General features: G+C 32.9%; 1 protein-coding gene across 1 annotated transcript in view; it reads left to right on the top strand.

Moving 5' to 3' along the window:
* LOC117107382 (E3 ubiquitin-protein ligase FANCL-like) overlaps positions 1–13046 on the top strand; it is a gene marked incomplete in the record, with an annotated part of 15090 nt that extends 2044 nt beyond the window's left edge. The window contains 7 exon segments of the mRNA XM_033249041.1: positions 663–763; positions 1745–1841; positions 4397–4465; positions 8126–8276; positions 10250–10461; positions 11426–11542; positions 12122–13046. Coding sequence (XP_033104932.1) covers positions 663–763; positions 1745–1841; positions 4397–4465; positions 8126–8276; positions 10250–10461; positions 11426–11542; positions 12122–12238 — 864 coding nt within the window.
* Between the last annotated feature and the right edge of the window lie 49 nt (positions 13047–13095).

The raw sequence follows: 13095 nt of genomic DNA, 5'->3' as shown, positions 1-13095 counted from the left end.
ATATTAAAACTCCTTTAATGGGTCATTTACTGTACAATTATTAATTTTTTCAAGAGTGTACAAACAGTACTCTTTTTCAGTGCCCCTCCCTACCTACAAAAATAAGTTGATTTTGCAAAACCATTCTTCATTTTTTTGTAAAGTCAACTAAAGCAATGTACTTGGTTGCTAAAAAATGAATATTTCATCCATGGTTACATTACAATTTTACCATTATTTAACATATTGCATCTTAATTTGCATCAACATTTTTATGCATATGCAAGAGTGTAAAAATTTGTCTACCCCTCCCCCTAGTGTACTGTTTGTAAACTTGTGAAAATGTTTATAATGTTGCACAACCCCTAATTTATCTTGCCAATTTAATGGTCGATGCAAAGATTATTGAACAGTATTGTTTATGCATTTATTAAATGGCAAAGAAATAGTATTTTTGTTTGTTCTTTAAATTGAAACCTAATAACTTACATATGGATATACTAAATTCAGTTTTCACAAATTTTACTCTTTTTATTAAAAAAAACCCTTTAAATAGATTACAAATTTAATAGTTTGTTGAAATGATATTAAAAAGTATTATTTATGCATTAAACCCAGAAATCTGGGGTTGTAAGGCAAGCACTGCAGCCACTAATACCATAACTGGTTTTTTTTTTTTTTAGGATTCGGCTGTAAGAACAAACAAGATGTTTGAATCTTTAAGCACAGCCCCAGCATTGTATGGAAAACTCATTAATGAAATCTCAATTGTTAAATGGGATAGGTAAGTGATAGTAAAATTAAATTTTTGCCGAGCCACTAAGGCTCATACTGTATGACTGAAGCTTATCCCAAGTTTCTGTAGCGTGGAGCCGATGAGAGTTTAATACTCCCCCTGGGTGGAACGCTGGCCCACCACAGGTTACTCCCAGCAATTTGCTGGTACCCATTGATACAATTGGGTAGACTGAAGCAATGTAGATAAAGTGCTTTGCTCAATGACACAAGCGAAACCTGACCTTGAGGTTGGGAAACCAAACCTTTCTCACTGCGCCAAACTGCTTCCACAAAGTGATATACTGGTTTAATCCCAGTCATTATTCATAATAATACTAAATTTTTTTGTAGCATTTTTCACTATTGGTACTACTGTAGGAGCTAAATGTTTGGCCAAGAGGTAATCTTCCAGTTTCTTACACTGAAGACCATTGTGGTTGAAACTTGGCCAGCGTTAGGTTTTAATAAGAGTCCGATGGCTCTGCTCCTTGAGTAACCTGTTGCTATTAGTTAGGCAGAAAAAGGGACAATGTATCTGTTACATGTTGGTACTGGTGCTACACTGCAGCTGCCACTGGTCCACAGGTGCCCAGCCAAAATTTCCAATTTCAAATATTAGGAATTCAACAAAAAATGAAACTTAAATCTTTTTAGTCAGTATTTTCACTATTACAGATGCCCTCCCCCAGGATAGATTTGCTTACCAAAAAAAATTTCATTCAGGTAATTGAGAATCTTAAAGGCCCATTAAAAATTTTCGTTCTTCATTGCCCCTCTCACCTTGTCAATAGTTCTAGACACGCCACTGACAATGGTCATTTGTCACCTCAAGATACTGTTACAGCCTACAAGATTCTATTGATGATCCATTTAGAAAATACAGGGATGAAATCATTCCCACATTATCTCAATGTCTTGCTGTATACTGTTGTTTGCTATGTACTCTTGTGTATTTTCTTATCTGTTATTATTTTTTTTTATTTATCAGGGTTGTTGATATTGATGAATGTTTTCAAAAAGTGAAGTTACAGACAATAGATTCATCTGCAAGAGAACATTACATCAGCGTACATATATCTTCTCAGGTAACTATCGTAACTTAATTGTTTCAAACATTTGAATTTACAAACTCAGTTTCTGTCAGTGTTGTCATCAGCGAAGAGTATTGTAAGTAGTTTACAGTTATGGTTGAATGCTTGTAAAATACAGGCATAACAAGTTCAATTGTATCGGGTGATCCAGTTGAATTAATATTGTTAGTAAATAAAGGGTTTTACAGCCAGAGATTAAATTAAGAATAAAAGGCAGAAGTTTGTGTTTATTTTTTCCCTAACATGTTGATTAGATGCAATAAATTACAAGGACAACTTGGAACATTACCATCGCAAATCTGATACTGAATATATAGAGACTGATGATCATAAAATTTTACATGAAAAAGTAACTATAAAATTTGGCAGCAATTATAATACCTGAAATAATCAGGTCATATATTCTTTATCAAACTAAATGCGAAATTTGTTATTGTTAATGAAACTGACTAGGTTTTTGAAAAGTTCTACTAATCTCCCGGATATGATGACTTAATTAACCAAGCTATTAAAGTTCTATTTCTTTCCACTTTTTTTAGTAATTTTAAACTTTTCTTTATTGAAGATTTTTTTTTAATGATATCTGAGGATTAAGAAGGTCAAAGGGATGTGTTTTCTTTGTTTCTACATTAGTAAGAGATGGCGATTTATGTGTATATTATAGGCATGACATTTCGCAATCTAGGGAAGATTTTTTTTCTATAGAGCAAATTGACTGGTTCCCCAATGAAGGCTTACCTTTGTAACTATCAGTACCGTGATAATGAAGAAAGTGGCCTACCTGCTGTGGTGAAATCTTTGTGCGCACAGAAAAACCAGCACTCTTAATCCTCATTTGTAATAGTCTCTCTGGTTTTACAACTGAAAATCCTAATATTAATTTACTAGCTAATTTTGGAATTGCAAAGAGCTGAGATAAGTATATTTGGACCATGGTGTTATCAACTGTTACCCAACAAATGCCAAACAGTACTGATATGAGCTCATAGTTAATTTGCATGATCAACTCAGCCCTGCATCAGTGTTATTATCTTAGCACCTCTTTCAGCAGCCAATCCTGAATAACACACCCCACTAGATAGAAAAAACCTAGTCTGTAGAATTTATAATTTACACTACAACTCTAAATTAGGGTCTTCTCTTAATGAAAGCCAACAAGCATTAACATCAACCGTACTTACAATGTAGAAGTCACCCAAACAGAGTACTCACTCGATCTGAGGCAGAGATAATATATAGATCCTTCCAAAGCAGCTGCTTTAATAGAAAAGTTATTAAATTGTTATGCAAACTAGTTAGCAATTTAAAAAATAATTAAGGAATAATGGCACCTGTAGATAATATATTTTCAACAGTATTTATGTACAATGAAAACTTATTTACTTAGTTTATTCAGATGGAATAGATACATACAATTTAAATTGTATGTATCTATTCCATCTGAATAGATACATGAAATTTAAATTGTATGTATCTATTCCATCTGAATAGATGAAATTTAAATTTTATGTATCTATTCCATCTGAATAGATACATAAAATTTAAATTTTATGTATTTATTCAGATGGAATAGATACATGAAATTTAAATTTTATGTATCTATTCTATCTGAATTTTATTTAAATTCTATTTAAATAAATAGAATTCTAATTCTAAATTCTATTCTATTTAAATTTTATGTATCTATTCAGATGGAATAGGTACATAAAATTTAAATTAAGCAATTTCAATTTTATAAAATTCTGTCATTATGGCTAATAATATAAGTTAGTGCAGTTATCAACTGTAAACTTAAAAGACCCTATCTTTAAAAGTCACTGGTGTACAAAGTGCAACAAAGGTGATAAAGGTGCAACCCAGTGTTAGTAACAAAGGTGTTTAACCAAAGATCTCGTGGCTTGATAAAACATAGTTTGTCATAACCAGTTGTGTGCATTTTCAACAAATTTCTATTCAAAAGAGCAGTATAAAATAGAGGTTAAGCAGCATAAAATAGTGGCTAAGCAGCATAACTTAGTGGCTAAGCAGCATAAGTTGGTGGCTAAGTAGCATAACTTAGTGACTAAGCAGCATAAGTTGGTGGCTAAACAGCATAAATTGGTGGCTAAGTAGCACAAGTTAGTGGCTAAGTAGCACAAGTTAATGGCTAAGCAGCATAACTTAGTGGCTAAGCAGCATAACTTAGTGGCTAAGCAGCAAAACCTGGTGGCTAAGTGGCATAACTTAATGGCTAAGCATCATACGTTGGTGGCTAAGCAACATATGTTAGTGGCTAAGCAGCATAGCTTGTTACCTACAAGTAGGACAGTAATATATTTGCTATTGACAATCCTTGGCGTACGTGCTGTGTGCCTAAATAAGTAATAAATAAAAAAAAAAGGGTGGATCTTCAGAATAATAGATAGCCCCTTCAATAACTATATCAAATTGCTTTTGCTGACTTCATTAGTGAGGTCACAGGATGTCAGCTATGGTGGAGATGTACCAATCAGTTCATGATGATTGTTAATATTTAGTGATTAATAACTTATTTATCATTTATTTTCTAGTACCCAAATGAAGCCCCAGAATGCAGCACTGACTTGCCATCTGAATTTTCACTGCAATGGAATTCCAAGGTATTGTAAAGTATTGTTATTATAGTAAAGGAAGCCGCACTCTGTAGCAACTAAACTTTATATACGCATCTATGAATTTTTAAAGCCGGGCAGTCACTGCGTCGCACAACAGTCGTGTGACAAAACAACTCCACTCCCTCTGAGTACTAGACCACGCGAAGCTGTCTACTGATTGTCGGCAGTCAGAACAGATCGTCGTTAAAAAATCGGCCAACAACTGCTGTGAGAAGTGAGTGTCCGGCTTAAGTGAAAGTTCTCAGGTTAAATGTCTGGATGAGTTTTGAAACCTTTTTTTGTAACATTTTTATTATTATAATATTGTTGTTTTGATTTATGTTATTCTATTATTTAAGTGTAGTAATCTTTGTAAAAGGTCTGTCAGAATTGCCTAGTAAAATACATGTTATTATTATTTGTAACACTGTACTGTACTAATAATATTATTATTGTATTATAAAAAATTATTCAAATATAATACTTTTATAGTTGTGGTACTCATAATTTACTGTATTTATAATATAATCGATTTTTTTGAATAGGCCATGCCAGGTCCAAGGACAGAGCTAGGGTGAGGGTTGGAGTGGTGATGGCCTTAGATGCTTAATTCAAATTATTACAGAGATAATTATAGAGGTTATTATAGTTTGAGAAAATACATTTGCTTTTGTCCCAGGGAACTGGCACTACTGTATTCAGGTATATCAGGCCCGTAGCCAGGTCATTTCAAGAGGGGTGATTAATAATAGCTGAGATTTGATGCACTTTTCAGAATTAATATAATCGTTTTCAGTATCTTACTGAATATTTATTGTCTACCAAATGAAATATGAATTATATATGAATCTTTAGAAATACAATTTCTACAATATTAATCTTGCTTTTATATAGATAAATGTTCGATAAATACTATCGTTCATAAAACAAACGAAATTCAGCGCGTCTATTTTCATTCCAATCAATATGAATTATATATGAATCTTTGGAAATACAATTTCTACAATATTAATCTTGTTTTTATATAGATAAATGTTCGATAAATACTATCGTTCATAAAACAAACGAAATTCAGCGCGTCTGTTTTCATTCCAATCATGGACCTATTAATAAGAATAGTTCCATGTTCCAATCACTAGCGTTTGTAAACATGTGCACTGACGTTATCGTCTAATCCCAGGACTTTTGACGGCAATGCTGGCCTGCCTACCTTAGTTCCTAGGCCAACCAATAATAATTAACAAAATGTATTTTTTTAAATATAGTAGGCCTGTGGCGCATCCTAATACATGCACTTCAACTTTTACAACAAAAGCCTATGCCTAGTAGTACATCCTACTGTACTTAAGCCTACACTAGTTTGATGTCGTCGGGGTACAATTCTGTCTCTAAATGCAGCGTGACCACTAGGGAAAATCAAAATTCCCAAGATTGGGTCTAAAAAATCCGAAGATTGCTTTTAAAAACCCAAGATTCGCAAAATATTATTATTGCCTATATACATAAACTTTATTTAAAAGTCCTTCATTTTAAAGCTTTTTCAATGAATTATATACTGTACAGTATTTTGTACTGTATAGGCCTTAACGAAGTGTCTGGATTTTCGAGACCAGAAACTCGTTCGCTTTAGGCCATACTATTAGAAGGCCTACTCTGTGCGTCCGTGGAAAATCCTTTTTGGTGGCTAAAACGTGATATCATTTACTCTGGCATTGTATGTTAGGTCAAGAGTTTGTGCGCAATTTCACCCATTCGATATTAACAAAGTCAGTACTTCACACACATTAGGCCTATGACCTACAATATTATATAAAAAGGCATAATCGATCTTTACAGAGTGTCTAATTGATCTGTCAATTTTATACCAGGGGCCTACAGTATTGTATAGGAGTATTTAACTAAACATTTGAAAAATGGGGAAAACAGTTTCCATTGAAATTTACTTAGTGAGTGTGTATGAAACCGGGTCTATGGCAACTAAAATTTGATACTACGTCTAGAAGTGTAAAGATATGGACCCTATTAGTAAAAACTGTTGAATTCTAAATTATTACAAGTTGACCAAGCATATGAATGAATCAGTCTAAAATGATATTCAAAGATATTATACAGCTAACCGCTAATGCTTGCTTTGCATGTCTATTACACACCGGCACTCACAAATGTATGTAAAAATTGTTCGTAAAATTTGATAACAAGTTGACCATTAAAATCTATTGTAAATACTTATTTTGAATTTGTACACCGATTTTGTTTCAAGTGGTTTGTTTTTCAATATTATAGCTGTTTCAATACGATGACAATGTTTTGAAATTGTACTGTATAACACTCCAAAATTTGTTTTATGGGCAAACAACAGAAGGCTCTGATTTTTTACAAGTTGACCAAGCGTGTTGCTCTGCATCATTATTGTTCAATTACGATCAGTATTCAAACAGAGAGCAGGCTGATAATTTGTTTTTCCCACAGCTATTTACATGTCGTTGTTGGTAACTTCTTTTTAAAATTGTGAGTGTAAATATTCTTTAGTGTATATACTGTAGATAAGAATTGTAGATAAATAATGCACATAAAATCAATTGTCGATGGAGAACAGCGTCAGTCATCTGATTAGTCCCATATTAATAGTACCGATATTTTGAATACTCCTCTTCCGCGAATTGTTTTATTGACAGTGACTCATCTAATTCTTATATAATCACTATAACATTTTAATCGAAGTAGTTCACCATATCGTAAAAGTTTGAATACCCACCCAATTCGTTGGCGATCCTCAGTGTATGTTATGTTAATGAAGCATTTCATACTGTACAACAAGGGAATGTGTATTACAATATGCCAGTACGTATTTTTTTAGATTTAGACGCACTCCGTTCTGTTGTGTGTGTCTGCTGTTGAAAACAAACTTCCTCATTTTGTGACTCGCTATGATGACTGAAATGGACCATGTTGATTTGTTAATAATATTTTGTTTGGGATGGAAAAAAGGAGAGTCAATTTCCCAAAAATGCTCCATCAGCAAATAGTTTAGTGTGAGCTATGGAGAGTATGGCTATGGAATTTACTAACCACACAATCCACAATCATTAAGTCGCAAAACTTTAGCTGCATTTGGTGGATTAAGTCGCAAAACTTTATCTTCGTTTGGTGGCGCCATTAATTTTACTCTAGGTAGACAGAGACCGGTTTTGTTACTGGTTGCTACATTTCTTACAAACATTCAGCCAAAGGCCAGTGAAAGTTTTTATCGATGTTTGCCATCCTTATGGGAGCTATCGTAAAGTCATGGTTTGCCGGAGTTCAATTTAAATCTCCGAACTTCTGAAGCTGAGATATGCTATGAATGTAGGCTTGTATCGCAGGATACAATTTAAAAACGGGTGACCAATTAATAATGAATTAGATGTGCTAAATTTTGATTTAATGCTGGGTAAGTTAAAAACAGACATTCTTTCCGAGTGGGACTCATTCAAAAATATGAGGGGGTTTGCTAGAAAACAGGGGGGTTCGCTAGAAAAGGGGAGTTCGCCCGAACCATAAAACTCCCCCTGGCTACGGGCCTGTATATTAAAATAATAAAATGTGGTTCTATGAGGAACCATTGGCTGTTGCTGGATCTTTCTGTGAGATTACTTCAGTTGTCTGTAACAATGATTTTCTTTGTAGATGTCACTTGTAGATGTTTTACAGCAATTTGATAAAGCTGTTGAGAGGCATCAGACATTCTGGAATGTCTTGGATGAAATCGACAAGTCAACATGGGTGCTGGAGCCAGAGAAACCCTGTAGAAAGGATGCTGCTAGAAGAATTGCTTTAGGTAAATAAAAAATAGTGGCGGTCATTGTGGTGATGGTTGGTGGTGACAGTGATTGTAATAGGGATAATGGTGGTGGTGATGGCAGTGATTGTGATAGTGATAATAATGTTGGTGGCAGTGATTGTGATAATAATGGTGATGGCAGTTATAGTGATAATGGTGATGTCAGTGATCGTAATATTGATGATAATGGTGATATCAGTGATTGTGATATGACAATGACAATGACAAAAATATTTATTTCCTTTGAGCATGAAAATTTACAAAAAATATAAATGTACAACATTTTTTAAGATCAAAGAAAACAGGAAATTCCTGAAGCATAGCTTGTAAATGGAAATCCCAAATTACATAATTAAATATTTCTTTTACATATAAGGTTCAAAAATAATTCAAAGGTCTATTTTACTTAAATTAAAGAAGTTTAAAATTTAATAGAAAAATTCTATTTCTTTTCTGTAAATTATATTTTGTATTAATTAATAACAACATCTTAATTAGTTTTTGTTTCTTTATATTTATATATGATTAAGCAATAAAGTAAGTACAGTGTTTACAATCTAAAATAATATAAGAGAAAATTTGTAAATAATAAGTTAATCTGACTTCCTATAACTCTAATGTCTTCTTACTAATAACAGCTAAGTTTTAATAGTAAAATAAACTGTTAAATCGTTATACATATATATACCTATATAGATATACCTATATATATACCTATATACTCATATGTATGTATGAGTATATAGGTACATATATGAGTATATATACACCTACACACTCATACATATATATATATATATATATAAACATTTACATACTCATACACACATATACATACATGATAATGATAATAATGGGGATTGTGATAGTGATAATAATGTTGGTGGCAGTGATTGTGGTAATAATGTTGATGGCAGTTATAGTGATAATGGTGATATCATTGATCGTAATATTGATGATAATGGTGATTTCAGTGATTGTGATAATGATAATAATGGTGATTGTGATAGTGATAATAATGGTGATGGCTGTGATTGTGATAGTGATAATAATGGTGATTGTGATAGTGATAATGGTGATGGCAGTGATTGTCATAGTGATAATAATGGTGATGGCAGTGATTGTGATAGTGATAATAATGGTGATTGTGATAGTGATAATAATGGTGATGCAGTGATTGTGATAGTGATAATAATGGTGATGGCAATGATTGTAATAGTGATAATAATGGTGGTGGCAGTGATTTGTTAGTGATAATGATGGTGGTGGTATTCTGATTGTGTCTGTGATGATAATTGGGGTTGTGACTGTCCTGTCTGCACGCATTGTGGCGACAGCATGTTCGTAGTGGTCATGGTATTGGTTAAGATAATAATGGTAATCATCATCCTGATGCTGTTGGTGATAGTAATGTTGAAGACGATACTGTAATAGTGGAGATGGTGACAATAATTGTTTTATTGGTGGTGATGACAGTGAAAGTAATTGCCTTAAAGAGTACTACAGTGTTATTTCACAATACCGCGTAATGCTACTCCGTTGCTATCGTTGCAAAAAACATTCAACCGGGCGTCAATTTCACAAATGACAAGACATTGATCCCAATTCAATTTCTAACGTAATTAATAAGACGTTGTATCTTACTTTTTCTTTGTAAATTTTAATTCATGATTAAATGTGCGTTCGATAACTAATATAATGCGAGCTTTTGTGTTTTTAGTACATTTTGATGGTAAAATATTACATATCAAAATGCCTATGCCAGAAAGGCTATGAAGTCATTCAGGCGTAATGGACGGTAGCCAATGTCTGTTGACAACAGAGAGCACCGCCTGGCGTTGTGACGACATGACTGTGGTACTCTATAGCCAATGGTGGTGATGATAATGACAATGATATTGATATGGCCAATGGTGGTGATTGTAATGATAAAGCAGATTTTAATTAAAATTTTCTGATTTGTTACCTAGGTAACAACGCCTCAATACAAATAGTGGTGAATCCTCTGCATCCTACACAGTTACCAGAATGTCGATTCCTAGGCGCTGATCAAACCATCAAGCCACTGCGTGACAATATGAACCGGTCGCTACAGATGTGGGACTCATCAAAATCGGTTTTAAGCAACCTACAAGAGTTGATGAATATCACTTTCCCATCTCCAATATCCTCCAAGAAAGAGGTAACAAAATTTCTGATTATGAATTTAGAATGAAGTTTTGACATGATTGTTGAGGTGTTCACCTTCTGCTTCTAATGTTTTGGGTTCAAATCTTGCAAATATTAAATAACCATAGCAATAAACTACTCCAAACCCAATGCCCCATATTAGGTTTTTAGGCAATATATATATATATATATATAAATCATCAAAGAAAGGTAAATACAGTGTTCGAACATTGTATTTACCTTTCTTTGATGATTTATATATGATTTAACAGTGTTAACGGCTACCTTGATTTATGTTATATATATATATATATATATATATATATATATATATATGGCGGTGACAAGAGGAGACATCCGGAAGTCGGGAAAAACAAGCTTCCTGTTAATATATGAGTTCTAAACTTTACAATAGTGAAAACATCAATCTTATCCAATAAGTACTTATCAAGATATGATTGTTTTAATATCAAAATTTGTGTTCTGTTTGTGAAATGTATAAGTGAGAAAAACGATGATAAATATTGTCTACGTTTAGACTGGACATGCTACTGGCCTAGCCGACTCGCAGTTCGTGTACCTTACTTTACTCCTTAGCAACATGGACTTAACTAATTTTAAATCTGCTGATATTTGGTACATTTGTTGTTAACTATGTTTGATCATACCTCATCAATCTCATTTAAAAGGACCAAGCAGTGGACTTATCGCAGATTTTTACCACACAAATCCTTGAATTGATTATCAGTTAATTTATGTGAATATCTAATACTGTTTTTTAATGAGGAAGACTATATTTTTAATTAATAGCTAATAATTTAATTAAATATTCAAATTTACCAAAATTCAAATTTATATGATGTTATCAAAGAATCTTTAATTTAAATATTATTTATGTTTATTAGCTTAAGAGAAATAAATGAGAGCTTAAGTTTGGTGACTTAATTTACTATTAATTAGTGTTAAATTCTTTGCAGGACTTTTGCTCTGAATGCAGTATATGTTATCTCTACCGACTTGATGGTGCAATACCTGACAAAGTATGCAAATTTCCTGCCTGCAACAAAGCATTTCATCAAATATGTTTATATGAGGTGAGGTGAAGCCTTAACATGTATACAACCCCAGAAAAACGTGCAGGGGAATCATGTTACTAAGAATATGAAACCAAAGTTACAGGTTTTGGTTCATGACATCATAATGTTGCCAGCCTGCATTTTATTTTTTTCTCTAGGGTATAATGGTGATCCATAATTTTAGCAGGCTCATTGAAGATTTGATGAATTATTATATTTTTGTATTTATTATTATTATTGTAAATTATTTTAAATACTATAATACAGTAAAACCCCTATTAAGGGACTTTTGGTACCAAAAGTGTCCCCTTAATAGGGGATGACTGTAGTGTCAAAAGGCATATTTCTCTCACTTCTTGGCTAAGAAAAGTGCCCCCTTAATAGAGGTGTCCTAAAGGAAGGGTTCTATTTTAATATTATTATTATTATTAGCATTAACAGTATTATTATTTCCATTTTTAACATTAACATTGTTATTTTTGTGTTTATTTTTATCTGTCATCTGATTGTGTAGAAGGCAGAGAGCTAACATATATTGTACTGTGACTTAAACACCTACTACGCCATTCTAAGTACCGATTAACTGATTATTTTCAGTGGTTGAGGTCATTGCCAACTAGTAACCAAAGTCTTTCCAAATATGGATTCAAAAATATTTATGGGGAGTGTCCATACTGCAGTCAACCAATCACAGTGAGGCAAGAAGACAAGTGATCTATGAGGAAGTTATTGCTGTCAACCAATCACAAGGTTAGACAGGATAACGGTAACCTTCTATGAGGAGTGTCCATACTTTAGTGAACCAATCACAGTGAAGCAAGAAGAAAAGTTGAAAAGTTCCTAAAAGTCATAGTTATGCTGATTTGACTAAGAATAATGCCACAAATGATCACAAGCAAGATAGGTGGTTGGGAATGTTTAACAAGTTTTGTGATACCAAATTAGCCCAATTCACACAGATTTTGTACTTCCAAAATCAGCCTCGTTTTCACAGAACTAAATGTAAACCTTGCTAAATATCTCGGGGATGGCCTCAATGGCGGCAGGATTTTCCCAACAGGGGGTATGCTGTCCCAACTGCAGGGTGTGGGGGAGCGTATGTAGCAGTGGACATGTGCAACCTGTGCAAGATTTTGTCTCAAGTCATAAATTTATAAGATATTTTATAATGCCGATGAAGAAGGGGTGGGAATTATTAAAGAACTTAAAAGCAGTTGTATGCTTAATTATGAAGTCTCTCCATGAAATGTTATCCATCATAAGATGGTTCAGAATAAGTAAATTGTTGAAATGTAAAAATATTATATTTTGTATTTGACAGATTATATTTTATAGAAGTCAGTTTTCTCAAAGCAGATATTGTGTTTTCAGTTTTGTTGTTATTATTATTATTATTATTATTATGCTGTATTACTAAATTTGTCTTATTATTATTATTATTATGCTGTATTACTATATTTGTCTGTTCTTGGTTTCCACAAATTGATGCAACATTCGGAATAAAAAGAAACATCTGAAATTATTTATTTTTTTTGTATGTAATATTTTGCCCTAATATATATTGAAACAGT

Source organism: Anneissia japonica, unplaced genomic scaffold (assembly GCF_011630105.1).
Source record: "Anneissia japonica isolate Jap-2015-1 unplaced genomic scaffold, ASM1163010v1 scaffold9668_len1562885_cov226, whole genome shotgun sequence".
Classification (NCBI taxonomy): Eukaryota; Metazoa; Echinodermata; class Crinoidea; order Comatulida; family Comatulidae; genus Anneissia; species Anneissia japonica.
The sequence above is the reverse complement of the archived record's forward strand: the minus strand, read 5'-3'. Positions and strand labels throughout refer to the sequence as shown.